Genomic DNA, 16,611 nt, shown 5'->3' with positions numbered 1-16,611 from the left:
CCTAAGGGAGTTTTATAATTGTACCTTTAATAACAATGTCTTAGTTGATCAACTTTGAAAAACACAGATGTAGCTGAGACTAGGTTTAGGGACTAGCCTGGTTGAAAGACTGAGTACAAGAGTGGTGTCTTTATTCACCAGACAAAGAAAAAACACAAAGGATCCTGTAATTAGCAGCCTAAAACTATTGCTCAAACTCAATAGTAAGCGGCAACATTTTTTCTGTAAACATGGTGGGATGCTTAAAAAAAAACCAACAATACCCATATTAAAGTACTCAAGAAAACATTTAAAACCCAATCAAACAGATACAGGAAAGCGTACCCATGTCACATGGAAACACAGGAGCCACAGATCAAATGTTTTGTGTTTATTGTCGGTCACGGCATAAACATGGCTTGGGATATACATATTTATACTGAAGGTGGAGGAAGTGTCCTCTCGTGTGGCACAGCTGGGGGGGGTTGTAGCTCCTCCCAGGGAGGGGGTGCACGCCGTAATTCATCAGGCCTGCCCTCCCCGTTAGACGGGTTTAGGGGCAGGCCGTCACTGGTCTGGGGGGGACAGCAGACCCCCAGCTTTCCACAGGCGAGGACAGGAGAGAAGGATGGAGACCGTGTGGGATTCCAGGTCATCCGGGACCACCTACAGGTACTTGGGGAGGTCCTTTTCAACCACCTGAGGGAGAGACGGGAAGAGCAGAGACAACGTCACAACAGGGGCCCGTTACACACCTGCAGGAATTCTGCCTAGCTGCAGTCCGAAATGGACCTGGAACTGAAATTACCCCTGAGCTGGCGAGAGAGGAACAACAAGCAAACGGAAACAATACAGCCTAGGGAGAAAGTAATGTACCAAAATAACATTGAGAGTAAACCTTGTTATAGCCAAGTTATCATTTGCATAACTGAATACTTAATTGGCTGCAATTTAGGACTTATTGGAACATTCAAATGTATTCAGCTGTTAAACATCCTGGAGTTGGCCTTTTAGCAATTGCATTTTTAAAAGGAACATGAACCATCCATTTCTGCAGAATAAATCTTACAAGAGGTCTTCTCAAATAACTGTTAAGGGTTTAATTAAAGAAATGAGCTCAGCAGGTGTGGGGAGGGCCTAGGTCGTTTCTAGAAGGACCATGAATTGTCGTACAAGTCTGAGTCCCCCCCCTCCTCTATTGTGTCAGGCAGCGAGGCCAGATCCAGGTTACTGCGGTCAGCCTCAGCGGTTAAAAGCAGACCCACAAACACCAGGGGATTTCGGGAGCACAGGGAAGAGGCGTCCCTGGCACCACGAGCTTTGGGTGAAGGGTTGGTTTCAGCTGCTGTGAACAGAAACAAAGCCCTTGTTATCCCGCCAACACAGCTGGAACGTCCTGTTGACAAACAGGGCCCTGTCTCCGCGTGACTCATTCCCGCCAGCACACCACAACAATCACGAGCCTGCCCTCGTCCGGAGCCGGGCCCTTCAGCACCACCCCTCTTGGGCTGCAGCTGAAGCTGATGGGACCTCAGGTGCAGGTCCCACAGGAATTAGGACACACTTCAGTTGTGTAACCGAATGGGCTGGGGGAGGGGGTATTGACTCCAACAGAATACTTTGCGTTTTCTTAACTCCACAAGCCTACATTACAAACACTCATATGACTTCCCACTTCATAATCCTTGCACAATCTCCACCCTCCCTGTTCAGCCTCTGCATTGTAGCTCTCAGCTCCTTTGAAAGGCTGAAGAGTCACTACTGCCAGTGCAGAGGAGGGGGGGGGGGGGACTGAGATACAGAAAGCAGGAGGACACACACTGGAGGACTCCAGTTCAAACCCCACTGGTGCCGAGAAAGTTATCCATTCTACTTACAACTGGATCATCCATCGGAGAGTACCTCTTCACCACTTGCCCATTTCGGTCAATAAGAAACTAGTGAAAGAAAAAAAAAAGTGAACTTATTCAAAGCCTTAATCTCACAACTGAAACTTGACCCCAGAGAAATAAACCGGGCACAATTCTGTATAACAATTTTCAAGGTCGCACTCGTCGTGTAAATTACAATGGCATTTAGGTGCAATGTACCTCAAACGCACTCCTGTGACACACTAACACACTCCAAATGAAAGCAGTTTCACCCTGCACTGCTGCCCGGACTGCTTCCAAAAGTGTGGCCCGTTTCCTGTCCAGCAGGCAGTGTAGCACACTCGCAGTCCTTAAAACTGCCAACCGGGGACTCGGGTCAAGCAGAACATTCTTACTGTAGAGCTCAGCAGCCTGTGACAGAACAGCGTGTACAACCCTGTACTACTACCCATTCAGCAGCGTGTCACTCAAAGGAAGTGGAAATCAGAATTCTATCCAATAGTTTGTAACCTGATTATCCATCTCACACTTCAAGGGAAACTGCAGTTCCAATTTTACAGACCGGTTAGATAAAATAAATTAATTGATGGAATCTGACAAATTCCGAATTAAGCATAAAATCGGGAAATTTGTGAAAGTTCTGTAAGTTGCCATGTTATCGCAAACCCCTGGCCTCACCACGGGCGAGAGTGTCCGTGCAAATTGTCATAGTCCCCGTGATGTACGAGCGAATACAGTGCAGGTTGCGCAGCAGACATTTCACCACAGAAATGTCCCAACATGATCTGCACCCAGAATTAACAAGCAGTATTTGGTCGGCAAAACCGTCTCCAAGTCGAGAGCGATATTTCTAATGGATTAAAAGAGATGCATTCACAAGCCTGCTGGTTTACAAATGTTTGGTTGCCTCATTCTAAGCCACCAAAAAAAAACAGCACTGCGATACCTGGAAATTGTCTCTTTTGGGACGTAAATTGAAGGTTTTTACAAGTTACTGTGTACATTTCACTTTCACTGTGGTTTAAAATGCACTCATCAATGCCGATTCTTTCTAACCCTGGAATTAAAGATAGCTCTGCAGTTCCCCTTTAATGCAGTGCAAAACAGAGCGCAAGAGCCGAGTCACAGGACCATACAGAGCAGACGGTTATAAACCAATTTGTGCACCGATTGGACATGCATGGCCATGAAGCCTGATGCACAACGATCCACTGGGCATCTGACTGCATTGCTAATGCCTACAAAGCTGGCAGATCAGGGACGAGAGACTGCGGGTCGGCACTTTCTCAAGAACCTCACTTCACCACAACAGAAAGTGAAACTCTTACCTTGGTGAAATTCCACTTAATGTTACTGCGAAGAAAGAAGAAGAAAAAATGTTCACAAGAAGCATGCAAGGCGCTGTTAATCTCATATCAGTTTACTTTATTACCAGTCAGCTGTAAATTGGGCCGAGATTATAGTGTGTGGCACCTTAGAGTCTCATGTCATATCATAATAAGATTAGCACTGGATGTAGAACAAGCTCCAGATGTTTAAACCGTTCAAAGTAATCCTTTATTAATGGCATAGCACCTCTGCAGCTTCCTAAATTTACACACTGGAGCAGCATTTCGGAGGAACACTAGAGTTGGATCATATTTGTCTACAAAATAAGGAAGAAAGGAGGCGTCGGACAGTGATCGTGGGCTGGAAATGAAGAGGCAGTAAAAGGACTTCGGAGATGGAATGATGGGATAGACACCTGTGCCGTACTCCCCTCTAATAGGTCAAGTCCAATACCAGTGCGTCAAGAAATGCACTGGGGAACTCCTCGCATTATGAAGTGAGGCCACTCAAGTCCTGCAGGGCCATAGAGGAGTTTGGTTTAGGTGCGTTAAAGACCCTTGTCCCCCCCCCAACTGCTCGAGCCGTCCGAATCGGCTGGACAGCTCCCCGGCCTCCGCCCTCCCAGAGGAAGTCAGCCTGCGCCCTTTCCCCGACTCACTTTCCCAGCGTCCCCTTCCCCTTGGGCTGCTCCTTCATCCACTTCCAGAGTGGGTCCGCGCCCTCCCCGTTCACGTCGATCTTGCTGAACAGGTCGAACTCGGCCTTGTAGGACTTCGCAAACTCCTTGATGTCGGCCTCCGTCCCCGGCTCCTGGAAGAAGGGTGGAATGCTCTCCGTTAGGCCGTGCATATCTGCTCCCAGCGTCCCTGGTGAGTCATGAACATCCCACTCCCCGTTTGCATTTGTTCCTTTACAGCTCAAAACATGACGGATGAGGCTATTTATCCTCGATCAACCATCTGCTGGATGAGCTACCAGGTGCATCTCAACTACAACTCGTCCCGGGGTCAATCCGAGCTTCACCTGTTTTCCGAACTGGTTGCAGGGGAAGCCCAGGATCCGTAAACCCTTCTCAGCGTACTTGTCGTGCATCGTCGCAAGCTGAGTGTAGTTTACGGGCGTCTTGCCTCACTTGGAGGCCACGTTGGTGATGATGCAGACCTTGTCCCTGCAGAGCAGAGCAAACCGCAGCGTCAGACAGGGGGGGAGCAGAGAGGAGCCGCACGCCGCACCAGCGCGGCAAACCCAGAAACGTACCGGACTGGAATAAAGAATTGAGCTATGGGCAGGGCTCAAGAACCACCTTGCCACTGGCAGATTTCCTCGGTGTGCAATGGGGTTTATGCTAAGTTTTGTTAGGTTCTGTGCACGCTTAAGAAGAGCAGCAGGCTGCTGTTGAGTGGAGTTAAGAGCAGAGAGAGTACAATATGTGCCATTTCAGGACCCCTGGAAAGTGGGAAACAGTCTGTGTCAAACATACTGCTGTATTATGCATGGTGATCTTTCAGTTGAGCCGAAATATTATACTCAAGAATTTCTCTCCTAAACGTGACACTAATGGGAAGGAGGTGCCAAGGTATAAAAAGTACCTTGTGTTGCTCATGGTCAGAGCACAGCATTCCAAGTCCCTGGTTTTGCTCTCCAGGAAAAGGCCCAGCTGTAATTAAACTTATTCCCACATTTCCCCGAGCTGAGCTGCGGATTCTTGTGTTGCTGCCTCATCAGCTGGAAGGGTGGTGTGTTCCTGAGCCCTGCAGCTGGTGTGAAAGAAGTGGACCCCCCCCCCCAGACAAACCCAACCCACCTGTACTGGCTCAGGGACACCTCCTTGCCTTCGATGTCCTTGGCCGTGAACTCGTAAATGGACTTGGCTGCCCTGTAGTCTTCCGCCTGGGCAGACTGAGGAGAGAGCAACACCACAGCTGAACCTCAACATATACTGCAGTAAACTGACAATCAACCAAACAGCCAACGAGCCCTTCTTTACGCAACTTGATCAGGACCTTGACCCTGGGATCAGTCAGGATTAGCGCTCGCTCTGCCATCTGGAACTGCTTCAGCTCCACACACAGCCCACAAGTTTAGACGAGCTGATAGCGCTACACATGGAGCTCATAATATCCGACTAGGGACCGAGATGGATCAGCTACTGCACCACTTTGTATTGGCTGCCCAGGTGTGTTAAAAGATACATGTTCAAGACTGACAAATGACAAGCTGGATCTCACAAAAACGTAGCTCTAGTAACAGTTAAAGCAGTAATAACAGTAGAAAAAAAAGTAAAACTGAATCAAGTGCTAAAGATCATAACATGCACATACTGCATCTCCAGTCTGTGTATAAGACGTCTAAAGCTCTTGTATATTATTATGAACCTGAAATTAAAAAATAAGATTCTTTTCTGCAACATTTCCTTTAGAAAAGGCCCAATATGTGCCGTTAACTATCCCAGGACTCCAGGCTGATACAGCATGCACAAGCATTCCTGTTGACATCCCAGACGTGCAGCCCATCACCCCCTTTACACGGAGACAGGGCAAAATCTGCAGAAAAACAAGGTTAGCATTTTGAAATCAAAAGTACCACAATCAAGCACATTACACCTCGTCTGACAGAAAGCAACGGGCCAGAAGCAAGAGCCGTTCAGTCCCAGAGGAAACCCTTTCCCGTGTGGGAGAAAGCACTCCGTCCACGGGAATGCGACACTTTCATCCCAGTCTCTGGTCCGCAGAGCTGCAGTGTCTTACCACACTCTGAAGGAGCACGCAGAGCAGTGCCACCCGTCTCAGGCAAGGCATGACAGTCCTGGATTTACAGCTACTAACGCAGCAGTAAATTCGATTAGTCCAAGGAGCCACAGCTGACTCAAAGAAATCCCCAGCTCAACCCGTTTTATTCTGGACCCTGCCCATCCATACAGCTCCGCATTAGTCACCACTTCAAACCGGATTCGCCCAGCTGATAGAGCTGATCAATGTCCTGCACTGTGTGTGGACTAAACCCATGTAACTGCAGAGGATCCAAGCAGTTCAGCGAGCAAAACATAAGAAAAGATACTGTTATCTTCCTGTGCCCATGACAGCCTCAAGATAAACACATTACAAGTCATAAAGCTTGCTGGAACCGAGGACAAAGGTTACAATACATATTTAGGAAGATGTCCCAACACTAAATAACACTGGACAGCGCTGACTTGACAAGACCACACCCACAAACGCACACTGGAGAGCAAGACGTCTCCACGTCTCACATTCGCGTTCTGAGAAAATGGGGGGAAAAAAATCCAATCATGTGAGCACTGAGGAAGCAGACAGGCTCTTGGGGATATTTCGGAATTGGACTAAAGAGTCAAAATGCTTCCTCGCTTCTTCCTGAAAGCCTGTTTCAGCCACAGCTGGCCTCCTGCAGTTGGGCCGGCTTCTCTCGAGAAGTCTACCTATCCAGAACCTGCCTGTGAAATACTCTCGTGCTCACAGTCATGTCCTGTTACCTTAGAACATCCCGTCTCCCTTCTGAGCAGCACAGATGCCCATTCCAAGCCGATCCATCATTATCGATATTGAAACTCCATTGTGTAAGAGATGCTGTGGCACATTCAGCTGTACCACATGGCGTGGCAGAATAAGAAAAGGAAGGGCAGCACAGTGGCGCAGGTGTCAGCAGTGCTGTGTCACACTGCTGGGGCCCTGGGTTCAATTCCTGGGAGTTTGCCGTCTGCGTGGAGTTTGCACGTTCTCCGTGTGTTGAAGTGGGTTCCCTCTGGGGGCTCCGATCTCTCGCCACATTTCACACGGAGTGGGAGGTCAACTGACTGGGCCCTGGTGTGAGTGTGTGCGTGTCGGGGTGTGTCCTGCGATGGGCTGGCGTCCTGTCTAGGGGGGTACCTGGACCTCCTGAATTGGATGAAGTGGTTAGAAAAAGTGGTGGATGAATAAGAAAGGTTACAAAAAAAGAGAAGGGCATTCAGCAGATCCAGTTCATCTGGTAATCAGCAGGTAATCGATCCGAGGATCTCTCCCAACTGTTTCCTGAAATTAGCAGGGCATCAGCTTCAACAACATGGCCGGGTAGCATGTCCAACACTCCTACAACCCTTTCTCCCATTTTTAGTTTTCAATGCTCTTCCATCATGATGCATTTCCTTGGCTTGTAGCCGCACTGGTGTCATAACGAAGAGCAAATGTTTAGCATTCTGCATCCTGGGTAGTTTTGGGGAAGGATATGGATTGCTCCTTGTTATAAAAAGTATTTTCATAGGATCTCATGCTAGACGTACTGGGGCAAAGGTGTAGTTAAGACTCTGGATTCCTGACAAGAGGATTGCAGGTTCAAATCCAACATAAAGGCACAGCTGGCATAGACTTGAGAGAGTCTCAACCTGAATTCCTCTAGTTCATTTTTAATATTAAATCTAAACCAGCTGCAATGCAGTTTATTTGCACATCCTTTTGTTTTTTTTAAAAAAAGTCATCTCGGTTGTTTGCAAGCGCCACAAACACTAAGCTTTAAAACTGCAGAGAATAAAAATGTTTTTTCAGTCTGTCCCTGAAACTTGAGGTTTCTTCCACTCTGTGACACTTCTCAGTTGCCCAAGACCCACACACACACAGTTCTGCAATTACACCAAGCCTACTGCTGCTATTAATACTGAAGGAAAGTTAAGCAAACATGCAATAAGCTTGCAACACAGCTGAAGACTGAAAAATTCCAAGATCGGAGGCTGCCTGCGTGTAACTGAGAAAATTACATCTTCGTGACCCGAGAAAACCAGAGCCTCGCAAACCCCTTTTAAACGTTTCTGGGGTAACGGACGCTTAAACCACTGTCAGATTTCACCGAGTCGTCCACACAAACACACGCTTGAACAAGGGGAACTCGCACCAGCAGGACACGAAAACCAGTTTAGTATCAACCGCAGGGCTAAAACGGTTTCTACCGCCTAACCAAGACACGAGTTCTTACACACTTCATAAGCGTGCCCAGAAAGACAAGGAAGCCAATTATCTTTAAACACATATGTGTGTGTGTGTAACTGGCAACTGCAGGGCAACCTCTGATGTCCGTCTTTAAACGAAAATTTAATTTAATAGGCGTTTCAAAACAGCTTGGCCTTCTTTTGAGACATTTATTCAGTTACTAGAGGGGGTGGGGGTGGGAGTAATAGAACCGTAAATGTAGAGGGGGTTAATTGATGGCAGACTCCAAACACTGACTTTTGCCCCACGCACACGCACGCTCTCGGCCTGCAGAGAACAGCCGTGGTCAAGCGCGCGACTGAGCTGACGTCAGGGCGAGGGCGCGCGCGCGCTGGCGGAATAAATAAATCAGTTTTCTGAGAGCTATTGACTCTATGCAAATGAAGCGCTTCTCACAATGCTCTCCTGTTCCACTCGTTTGTCAGGGCTAGGAGCAAAGCCCACAGCTCTGATCATGCCATTTGTTTTGCAGCAGTTGGATTAGAATCGAAGAGTCTCTGGGCAGCAAAGCTATTCTGCCTCTCGAGAGCCTGATATTTGAGGCAGGTCTTCATTTGTGCGATTGGTAAGGGCTTGTAAATGAACCAAAGGGCGCACTGAGAAGCAGTAGAAGGAGAAATCACGGGTCACTGTATGCACGCAAGATAGAATGAGTTACAGATCGAATAATCTGTAACTCATTCTGTTACTTGATAGTTAAATCGCCCAAAACCGCCTTTCTAATGTAATATAATCGTACTTGTCGCGTTTATTGTCGTTAAATGACGTTTTTAAATCATGGATTGAGACAGAAAGATCATCACAGTCCTAATTAAACTTGATTCATTGCTACAATGACGTATGTTAATAATACAGGTGCGATTTTAAGCAATAAAAAGATTTTTAAGGACAAGGCTCTTCCCGCATTGTTGTTAAGTTTTTTTGTTTGTTTTTGCTGCCTTGCGGTTTCTAAATCGCACGCAGCATTCATGGTGCATCACCATCCTGCGGATTACACACAACCTACCCAAACAGACTCCCAAGATCTTTACAATCATGAGGCGAGCGACAGAGGTTTCGGCAGAAAACACCAATGAAGGCCCGCTCCACCGTCTGCCTGAAAAGCAGCACAGCAGTAAAGCCCAGTTCTCACAATACTGTCGCCACCTGCTCTCGACACCGCAGTTTCCGTCATGTGCAGAATGACGGGGAACCAATAATAAAGGATATTTAGTGCACTGACGTGATTCATGTCTTATAGTATTAGGCGTGTGTATTGCCAGAATTATAATAATTAATTAATAATTGTTTACACTTATATAACGCTTTTCAGGACACTCCTCCAAGGCGCTTTATAGGTAATGGGGACACCCCCTCCACCACCGCCGCCAATGTGCAGCATCCACCTGGAAGAATTAGGCTAGTGCGCACCAATATCATTACTTAATAGTTTAACAGTCACGAGTATTGCAAACCCTACAGTGACAGAAAATGACCGTACGAAGCTTCACTGATCTTCTTCAAAAAAGTACTGCTTACTGACTCAGCGTATCTAAAAATATCGACTTCGAAAGCAACGAAGTGTAGGACCAAGCAAAGAGACAGATAATCACACAGGCAATCAGATTACAAACAGAACGCGAATGCCTTACCATAGCTCGTACAATCGCTCTGCTCGCCACCAGTCCGAAACACAGAGACCGTGTAACTATCTGCATCGCCCCACGGAGACTTAACTCTCCCGGCCAGGGCCCGCCCCGGAAAGAAGACGTTGGGGTCTTGGGCTATTTCCGGTTCAAGCAACTGCCTCACTGGGGTGGCCATTTTGGACCTAGTTCCTCTCCAAAGGGACGCGCAGAAACTAGCGCTGTCCCCGAGCCAAAATGGCAGCAGTTCAAAGCGCTTTCCAGGTAATGGGGACTCCCCTCCACCACCACCAATATGCAGCCCCACCTGGATGATGCGACGGCAGCCATAGTGCGCCAGAACACTCACCACACATCAGCTATCAGTGGGGAGAAGAGCAGAGTAATGAAGCCAATTCATAGAGGGGGATTATTAGGAGGCCATGATTGGTAAAGGCCGATGGGAAATTTGGCCAGTACGCCGGGGTTACACCCCTACTCTTTTGGAGAAACACCCTGGGATTTTTAATGACCACAGAGAGTCAGGACCTCGATTTTACGTCTCATCCGAAGGACGGCGCCTGTTTACAGTATAATAATAATAATAATAATAATAATAATTGCTTACACTTATATAGCGCTTTTCTGGACACTCCACTCAAAGCGCTTTAAAGGTAATAGGGTCTCCCCTCCACCACCACCGTCACTATACTGGGGCATTAGGACCCACATGAGCCGCAGGGTGAGCGCCCCCTGCTGGCCCCACTAACACCCTAACACCATGTTGAACGATTATTTTAGGTCTTTATTGGACCTTAAAAAAATGGAGAACTCAGTAGTACGTGGAAATAATAGCTAATAGCACCTTTTGGCTCAAATGGGCTTCTAAAATAGGTCATAAGCGATTTACTGATCTAATTGTCAAAAACGTAGTGCTATTATTTAAGAATAATACGATTTAAATATATTCTCAGATAAGTACGAAAGCTGATGGTGAAAATTACAGGCAAATGCTTGGATGCCAGCAAGGGGTCCATTGTGGCGACGGAGCGACGGAAGTCAGCTTGTTTGCGCGAAAGGAGGAAGCGTGTTGGAGGAGAGCGATTGAAGTTTTTTTCTGTTTCTTCTGAAAACAACGTACAATGGATGATGAGGAGGAGACATACAGATTATGGAAAATCAGGAAAACTATCATGCAGGTAAGAATGGAGCGAGTCATTTATTCTTTCCGTAAAAAAAAAAGAAGATAATTTGGGTATGCGCCGGTGTTCGCGTGTAGCTCTTCCGTGGGACACGTCTAGCCCCTTTCACGATCTCGGAATTGTACCATAAAAAAAAAGTTTTTTCAAAGATTAAAAAAAAAAGGTATTTCTCAGCCCGTGGTGACGGCTGCTGTGTGGATCGCCTTCTAGCTGTGTCATGACCGGGGTTACCTGGTGACCCAGGACGAGCTGGATCAGACCCTGGAGGAGTTCAAGAGCCAGTTCGGGGACAAGCCCAGCGAAGGCCGCCCCCGCCGGACGGACCTCACCGTGCTGGTGGCTCACAACGATGACCCCACTGACCAGATGTTCGTCTTTTTCCCAGGTGGGAGTTCGGAGTGCTTCACACCCACATGTACACATAGTCGCGCCACGTACGTCTAAACCAACGTTTGCCAAGCAGATCATCAGGCAACAGTCAAATATTCTGACATGCAAGTGTTGGCGACATAGCCAACGTTTAGAAACTTCGTGTTCGATCTTAATCACTCTGGGAGCCGTCAGGGTCCATGCCTTGCTGACTTCTCGTTCAGCCCTCTGTGTGCCTGGGAGATGGAACAAACTGTGCAGCACATCCTAGGGGATCCACACTCAGTGGAGAACTCCTCAGCACAGCTGCACCAGAAGCTATCGCTGGCCCCAGGGACTTTGCATGTGTTCAGTAAACTGTCCACAGGACTTTAACTGTAATTGAACCCTCAGAATCTCTGGCATGTATAAGGGGGGGTCTCAGATCTCGTCCAGTGTTAACTTCAGAAGAGCCTCTTTTTACTTGGAGAATGACCAGGCACATGTGCTCTTTCCACAGAGGAGCCCAAAGTTGGCATCAAGACTATTAAGATGTACTGTCAGCGCATGCAGGAGGAGAACATCACACGAGCAATCATCGTGGTGCAAATGGGCATGACACCCTCTGCCAAACAGGTACAACCCCCCCCTTAAAAACCCCCCAGTATCGCTCAAACCTCGCAGTTAGCCATGTTCACTTTCACCTGATCCTCCGTTAAACCAACATAACATGTTTAACCTGCTGCAACATTCGCACTGTGAGGTGAGGACATAAGATCCTTTCAAGTCCACATGCAGTTATATATTTAGATCGATAGAGGTTGATATTTTTTAGCAGAATAAGGGATGGAAGTTAATTTAAATTAGCAAGACTTCTCATTCAGTGAACACGCAGAGTTAAGCGGGAGATGAAAACAGCGAACATGAATAAAGTGCAGTAACGTTGTAGAAACTGTAAGCCCAAGGTGACACAAGCTTTGTTTCCAATGAAGGATGACATCGGTGATCTGAGACTTGTACCCATCGTGTGAGTAAAAGAAGCACACAGTGCCCACTAGAGGGGGCAGGGGGGAAGGTTTTGACGGTGGTGTGGTGTTTCAGCTGCATTGTTTCCTGTCCTTCTCCAGTCGCTGGTAGACATGGCCCCCAAGTACATCCTGGAGCAGTTTCTCCAGCAGGAGCTGCTCATCAACATCACAGAACACGAGGTGAGGAGAGCTTCAGCGCAGGCATGGCGAGCTGGCCCCAGAGCTGCGGCTGCCCCCACTGCCAACAGCACTGTGGAACTCTGGAACAAGCTACCCAGCCTTATTGTTGAAGCTGTCGCCATGGTTTCTTTCACAAAACAGCTGGACGAGATCCGTCAGTCATTTAGCTACTAAAAACTGTACAGATTAGACCTTGCAGAATGGCCTCCTCTTATTTGTAACTGGAAGAGACTTTGATCTCTATTATTTTTAAGTTAATAACTGCAGATATCACATTTGTCTCTTGACGGGGATAAATGTAGTTATGAACTGGCCGATGCTTTTAGCCAAAGCTGCTTTTGTGCCAATTTGTACAGGAGGGTGTTTTACAAGAGCGGTCTGAGTGAAGTATCTTGTGCAAGTCGTATCTTGCACAACTGCAATGCCCCACGTCCTGTGACCCCTAATGTGTTCTTCTAAATATTTCTTTTCGTTTCTGCTGTTTATTATATGTATGCCGTTGTACAGCACTCTGGGTTGCTTGAAAAGAACTCCTGAGTAAAATTGCATGAGGTTCAATAAGAGACGTGTATTATTTACAGTTGTGTACCTTTTGGATTATCAAGTGCAGGGAAAAAAAATCATACGTGTTTATATAACGGAACAAAGGAAGTGTAAGAAAACGGGGTTCGGAGCTGTTTGATTTTGCTAGTGCTGTGTTTTCTTGTTCTGCTGTGCTGTCAGGACTATGAGCTGGTTTCCCTTCTGCTTGTCTTGCAGCTGGTTCCAGAGCACATAGTGATGACTAAAGAAGAGGTGACGGAGCTGCTGGCTCGATAGTATCCTTCTCGCGCGGTTTGACCCACATGTCTTTTTCACACTCGGCTCACCGTGTGCTGTTCCGAGAAAAGCAGAGAACGTTGTCTTCTGGATGTTCTGGGAGTTGTGCCTGACAATATCGCAAAACATACAAATCGCCACAGAAGTCTGTCTCTTAGACTCTGCTAATTAGCACTGCTTTGCCTCAATACTTAACCCCTGTTCTCTGTACACTGTACTGGTGTCCTGTGACCTTTAGAGTGGACGTCCAGGTCATCCTGCTCAGGTATAAGGCGACACTGAACACTCCTACTGTGTGTTCTGCTGCCTCGGACCTTTGCTCTTAATACTAGGCTCTACACGATGGGCAGCAGAGCCTCTCGTGCAGCAGCTCTATGTGAAGCTCACTGCGCAGGTCCATTAGAGACTCTGCAAGGCCAGTGTTCTATGCAACTTGCTCTCATGGAGCGCAAGCTGGGGTCCGCGAAAAGACAAATTCCTAATACAAGAAATGGTATATGGCCCCAATAAAGTGATCCTATCTTATTAACAGTGGTGCAGCAGTTAGCATTGCTGCCTTGCCGCACTGGAGCCCTGGGTTAAATTCTGGACCTCTGCTGCTGTCTGTGTGGAGTTTGCGTGTTCTCCCCCATGTTCAAATGGGTTTCCTTCCAGCATCCAAAAATGTAAACTGGCTTCTAGAAAAACTGGCCGTGGCGTGAGTGTGTGTGTCTGTGTCTGTGTGTGGCCCTGTGATGGTCTGACGCCCCATCCAGGGTGTACCCCGTCTTGCGCTCTGCTCCCCTGCTCCCCTGAACTGGACGACGCAGTTAGATGGGTGGATTAACTAGTAGAGACGATATACAGTGTACTGCAAAATAGTTGTAACTAGGTGTTTTTGTAGCACTGATGGCTGAAGAAAGAAAGCATTGTGCAGCCCCAGCAGGGTTCGGTTACCATGGCAGCCACGTTGCCCGCCCAAGCCATGCTGCTGTTTCCTGAACTCCCCCCCCCAACACAGCAAACTGAAGGAGAGCCAGCTACCCAGGATCCAGGCCGGTGACCCGGTAGCTCGCTACTTTGGGCTGAAGAGAGGACAGGTGAGGGTCTGTCCCACTTACTCGGCACGAACGAGAGCAGGCCGACATGACCGCGCTGATCACAAAGCAGTACGCTTGCCTCTTTCTACAGTATGTTGCACAGTATCCAGTGTAAAAAGTCAAGTCTTTTTTGTTCCCTGCTTGTGTATCAGGTCGTGAAGATTATTCGTCCCAGCGAGACCGCAGGAAGATACATCACCTACAGGCTGGTACAGTAGAGGCACCTAGGTAAGTTGTGCCCCAGGATTAATAAGTTAAAAAATAAGTGGGCCATTTCTTATTTCTGGTACATTTGTTCTTTTCTGTTCCTAATTCAGGGACAAGGAGCAGGGATTTATCAGAGAGGAATACAGAGTTTTTATCTGCTATTTGTTTTCACTGGTCAGAGGGCAGTAGGTACAGTGCTGTAATGTATATCTAGATCAGTTATGATCTATCAGCCTTGGAGTTACCTCAAGAGCACCCATCCCAGGAACCACAGCATCTTCCAACTTATGTTCCAGAGTGACAAAACTAGACCTGGTGTTGGCTTGGTTAGTTCAAGATCATGGGGATTTCAGTCTGTGCTTTCTGTCTGCTTCTACCTGTGCTGAGCAAGTACCCACTTATGGTTGGCTTTTACTTTCTTTTTAGGGCACGGTGCACCTGTCATCACCTCCCTGCTGTGATAGCTGCCCAGATGCCCATCTGGCCACACCCCCTTCAGTCTAGACCTCAGCCATTTCAGTTAGTTATATAGCTGAATACTGCATCACTGCAATGTGTATCGTAAGGCTTGGTGGTTCTGAGCCCCTTTTGATTTTCATGGTCTTGTGTATTGTCATTGTTTTTATAAAAAAATATTAAAACTTATTGATTGCTTCTTTCAAAACCTTACCTGTTGTTTAAAAAAAAATGTAAAGGAAAGAAAGAGCTACATGTTCCAGATGCTGATACTTTTCATGTCAAATTCACTGAAAATAACTATTGCCTATGGAATCCAGTCTCCTGCTCTCCAGTACTATGAAGTGGGCTGCTTAATTATGTCAGTCAAGACTAATTGGGGAAAAAAAACAGACAAGTCTCTTGTCACTGACTGAGAAAGCAAATAAGCGTTAAACAAAGTTGGACAGAAGAATGTGTAGTTCCAGTCTACCAGTTCTTACTGTTCACACTTTTTGCTTCTTTAACACAAACTGATTCAGTGACTCTTATTTACTACACATGACCTGCAGCAATTTGCATGCATGCAAGTTATGTAAATCTTGTGTACGTTTATCCGGGTTATTATGGCTACATCATAGGTGACCGCAGCTTGAAACTTAACTCACTACTATCCATATTTCTCCCTTATCCCCACCAGCCCCTCTGCCACAGTATTAATCAACGAAGCAGTGTGTTTGAACTTCTCTCGGAACATGGTCATGGGTTAGGTTTTGAAAATGTTTGGGCACCGCACACAAATTTAAGGAACAAAAATGAACAGGCAGAAAGAGGAGGTTGTGGAAACTGGTTCTGATCTTATCGTGATCAAGTGGCTCCTCATTATCCCACTACCTGAGAAAATGGAGAAACCCAGCATGATTTAGATTTAAGCTTTCTGAAACCTATGGCCTGCCCTCTGCCTACAATCATCATTTGGGCATTATTAACGCTAACTTCTTCCACTACTCTGCCAACTATGGATTTGTGGGCTGTTACAAGTTTCTTTTTTACTACCAGTCTTTTGATAGTAACCAAAAAATTGTTTTACCTTTAAATGACATTAATGCATCCATCCATTTTCTAGTTCTCAGTCACAGGGGAGACAGACCCTATCCCAGCAAGCAATGGGCACAACACAAGCTGCACCCTGGATGGGACACCAGTCCATCACAGGGCAGGCCACCAGGGACAGTTTTCCCAGAAGACAGTTTACCTACCAGTATGTTTTTGGACTCTGGGAGGAAGCCCACACAAACCAGACGAGAGCATGCAAACTCCACACAGATAGCAGCACCCCAGGCCCAGGATTGAACCCAGGGCCCCAGCGCTGGTGCGGTCATAACTGCTGACATTGTAATGACATGTTCAGTTACAAGTTGCTTTACCCAGAAGAAATATTATCCCTTAAGAGCACACAGCAGTTACTCATCTGAGATAACAGACCTTCTTCTGGCACAGCTAGTCATCGAGAATGTAAATCGAGTTAAAATTCCCTTACCTTCTTTGTTCTCC

General features: G+C 47.0%; 2 protein-coding genes across 3 annotated transcripts; one reads left to right on the top strand and one right to left on the bottom strand.

The window, feature by feature from the left end:
- Window positions 1-355: 355 nt before the first annotated feature.
- On the bottom strand, window positions 356-9,897 carry LOC102683270 (phospholipid hydroperoxide glutathione peroxidase). 2 transcript variants are annotated; one of them, XM_015365718.2, is made up of 7 exons: window positions 9,787-9,897; window positions 4,984-5,078; window positions 4,203-4,347; window positions 3,838-3,989; window positions 3,179-3,203; window positions 1,857-1,916; window positions 356-678 (listed from the first exon to the last, which is right to left on the bottom strand). In XM_015365718.2, exons 1-7 carry the CDS (start codon window positions 9,850-9,852, stop codon window positions 646-648), a joined length of 576 nt encoding a protein of 191 aa, XP_015221204.2. In that variant the 5' UTR covers window positions 9,853-9,897; the 3' UTR covers window positions 356-645. The 2 variants fall into 2 exon arrangements, with proteins under 2 accessions (XP_015221204.2, XP_015221205.2); XM_015365719.2 differs by lacking the exon at window positions 9,787-9,897 and adding an exon at window positions 5,927-6,081.
- Window positions 9,898-10,780: 883 nt separating this feature from the next.
- On the top strand, window positions 10,781-15,267 carry polr2eb (RNA polymerase II, I and III subunit E, b). The gene is made up of 8 exons (XM_069186082.1): window positions 10,781-10,958; window positions 11,172-11,346; window positions 11,830-11,945; window positions 12,437-12,517; window positions 13,277-13,335; window positions 14,337-14,415; window positions 14,568-14,643; window positions 15,049-15,267. The coding sequence occupies exons 1-7, from the start codon at window positions 10,902-10,904 to the stop codon at window positions 14,631-14,633; spliced, it is 633 nt and encodes a 210-aa protein (XP_069042183.1). The 5' UTR covers window positions 10,781-10,901; the 3' UTR covers window positions 14,634-14,643; window positions 15,049-15,267.
- Window positions 15,268-16,611: the final 1,344 nt, after the last annotated feature.

The sequence above is a fragment of the Lepisosteus oculatus genome, chromosome 29 (genome assembly GCF_040954835.1).
Source record: "Lepisosteus oculatus isolate fLepOcu1 chromosome 29, fLepOcu1.hap2, whole genome shotgun sequence".
Taxonomy (NCBI): Eukaryota; Metazoa; Chordata; class Actinopteri; order Semionotiformes; family Lepisosteidae; genus Lepisosteus; species Lepisosteus oculatus.
Note: the sequence above shows the minus strand (reverse complement) of the source record. Positions and strands in the feature narration are given on the sequence as shown.

Bases quoted from the DNA above. Each gene is read 5' to 3' on its own strand.
- polr2eb (XM_069186082.1), top strand. From the start codon at position 10,902: ATGGATGATGAGGAGGAGACATACAGATTATGGAAAATCAGGAAAACT. The intron at 11,347-11,829 runs GTGGGAGTTCGG...CTCTTTCCACAG, and splicing joins GATGTTCGTCTTTTTCCCAG to AGGAGCCCAAAGTTGGCATC. The intron at 14,416-14,567 runs GTGAGGGTCTGT...CTTGTGTATCAG, and splicing joins TTGGGCTGAAGAGAGGACAG to GTCGTGAAGATTATTCGTCC.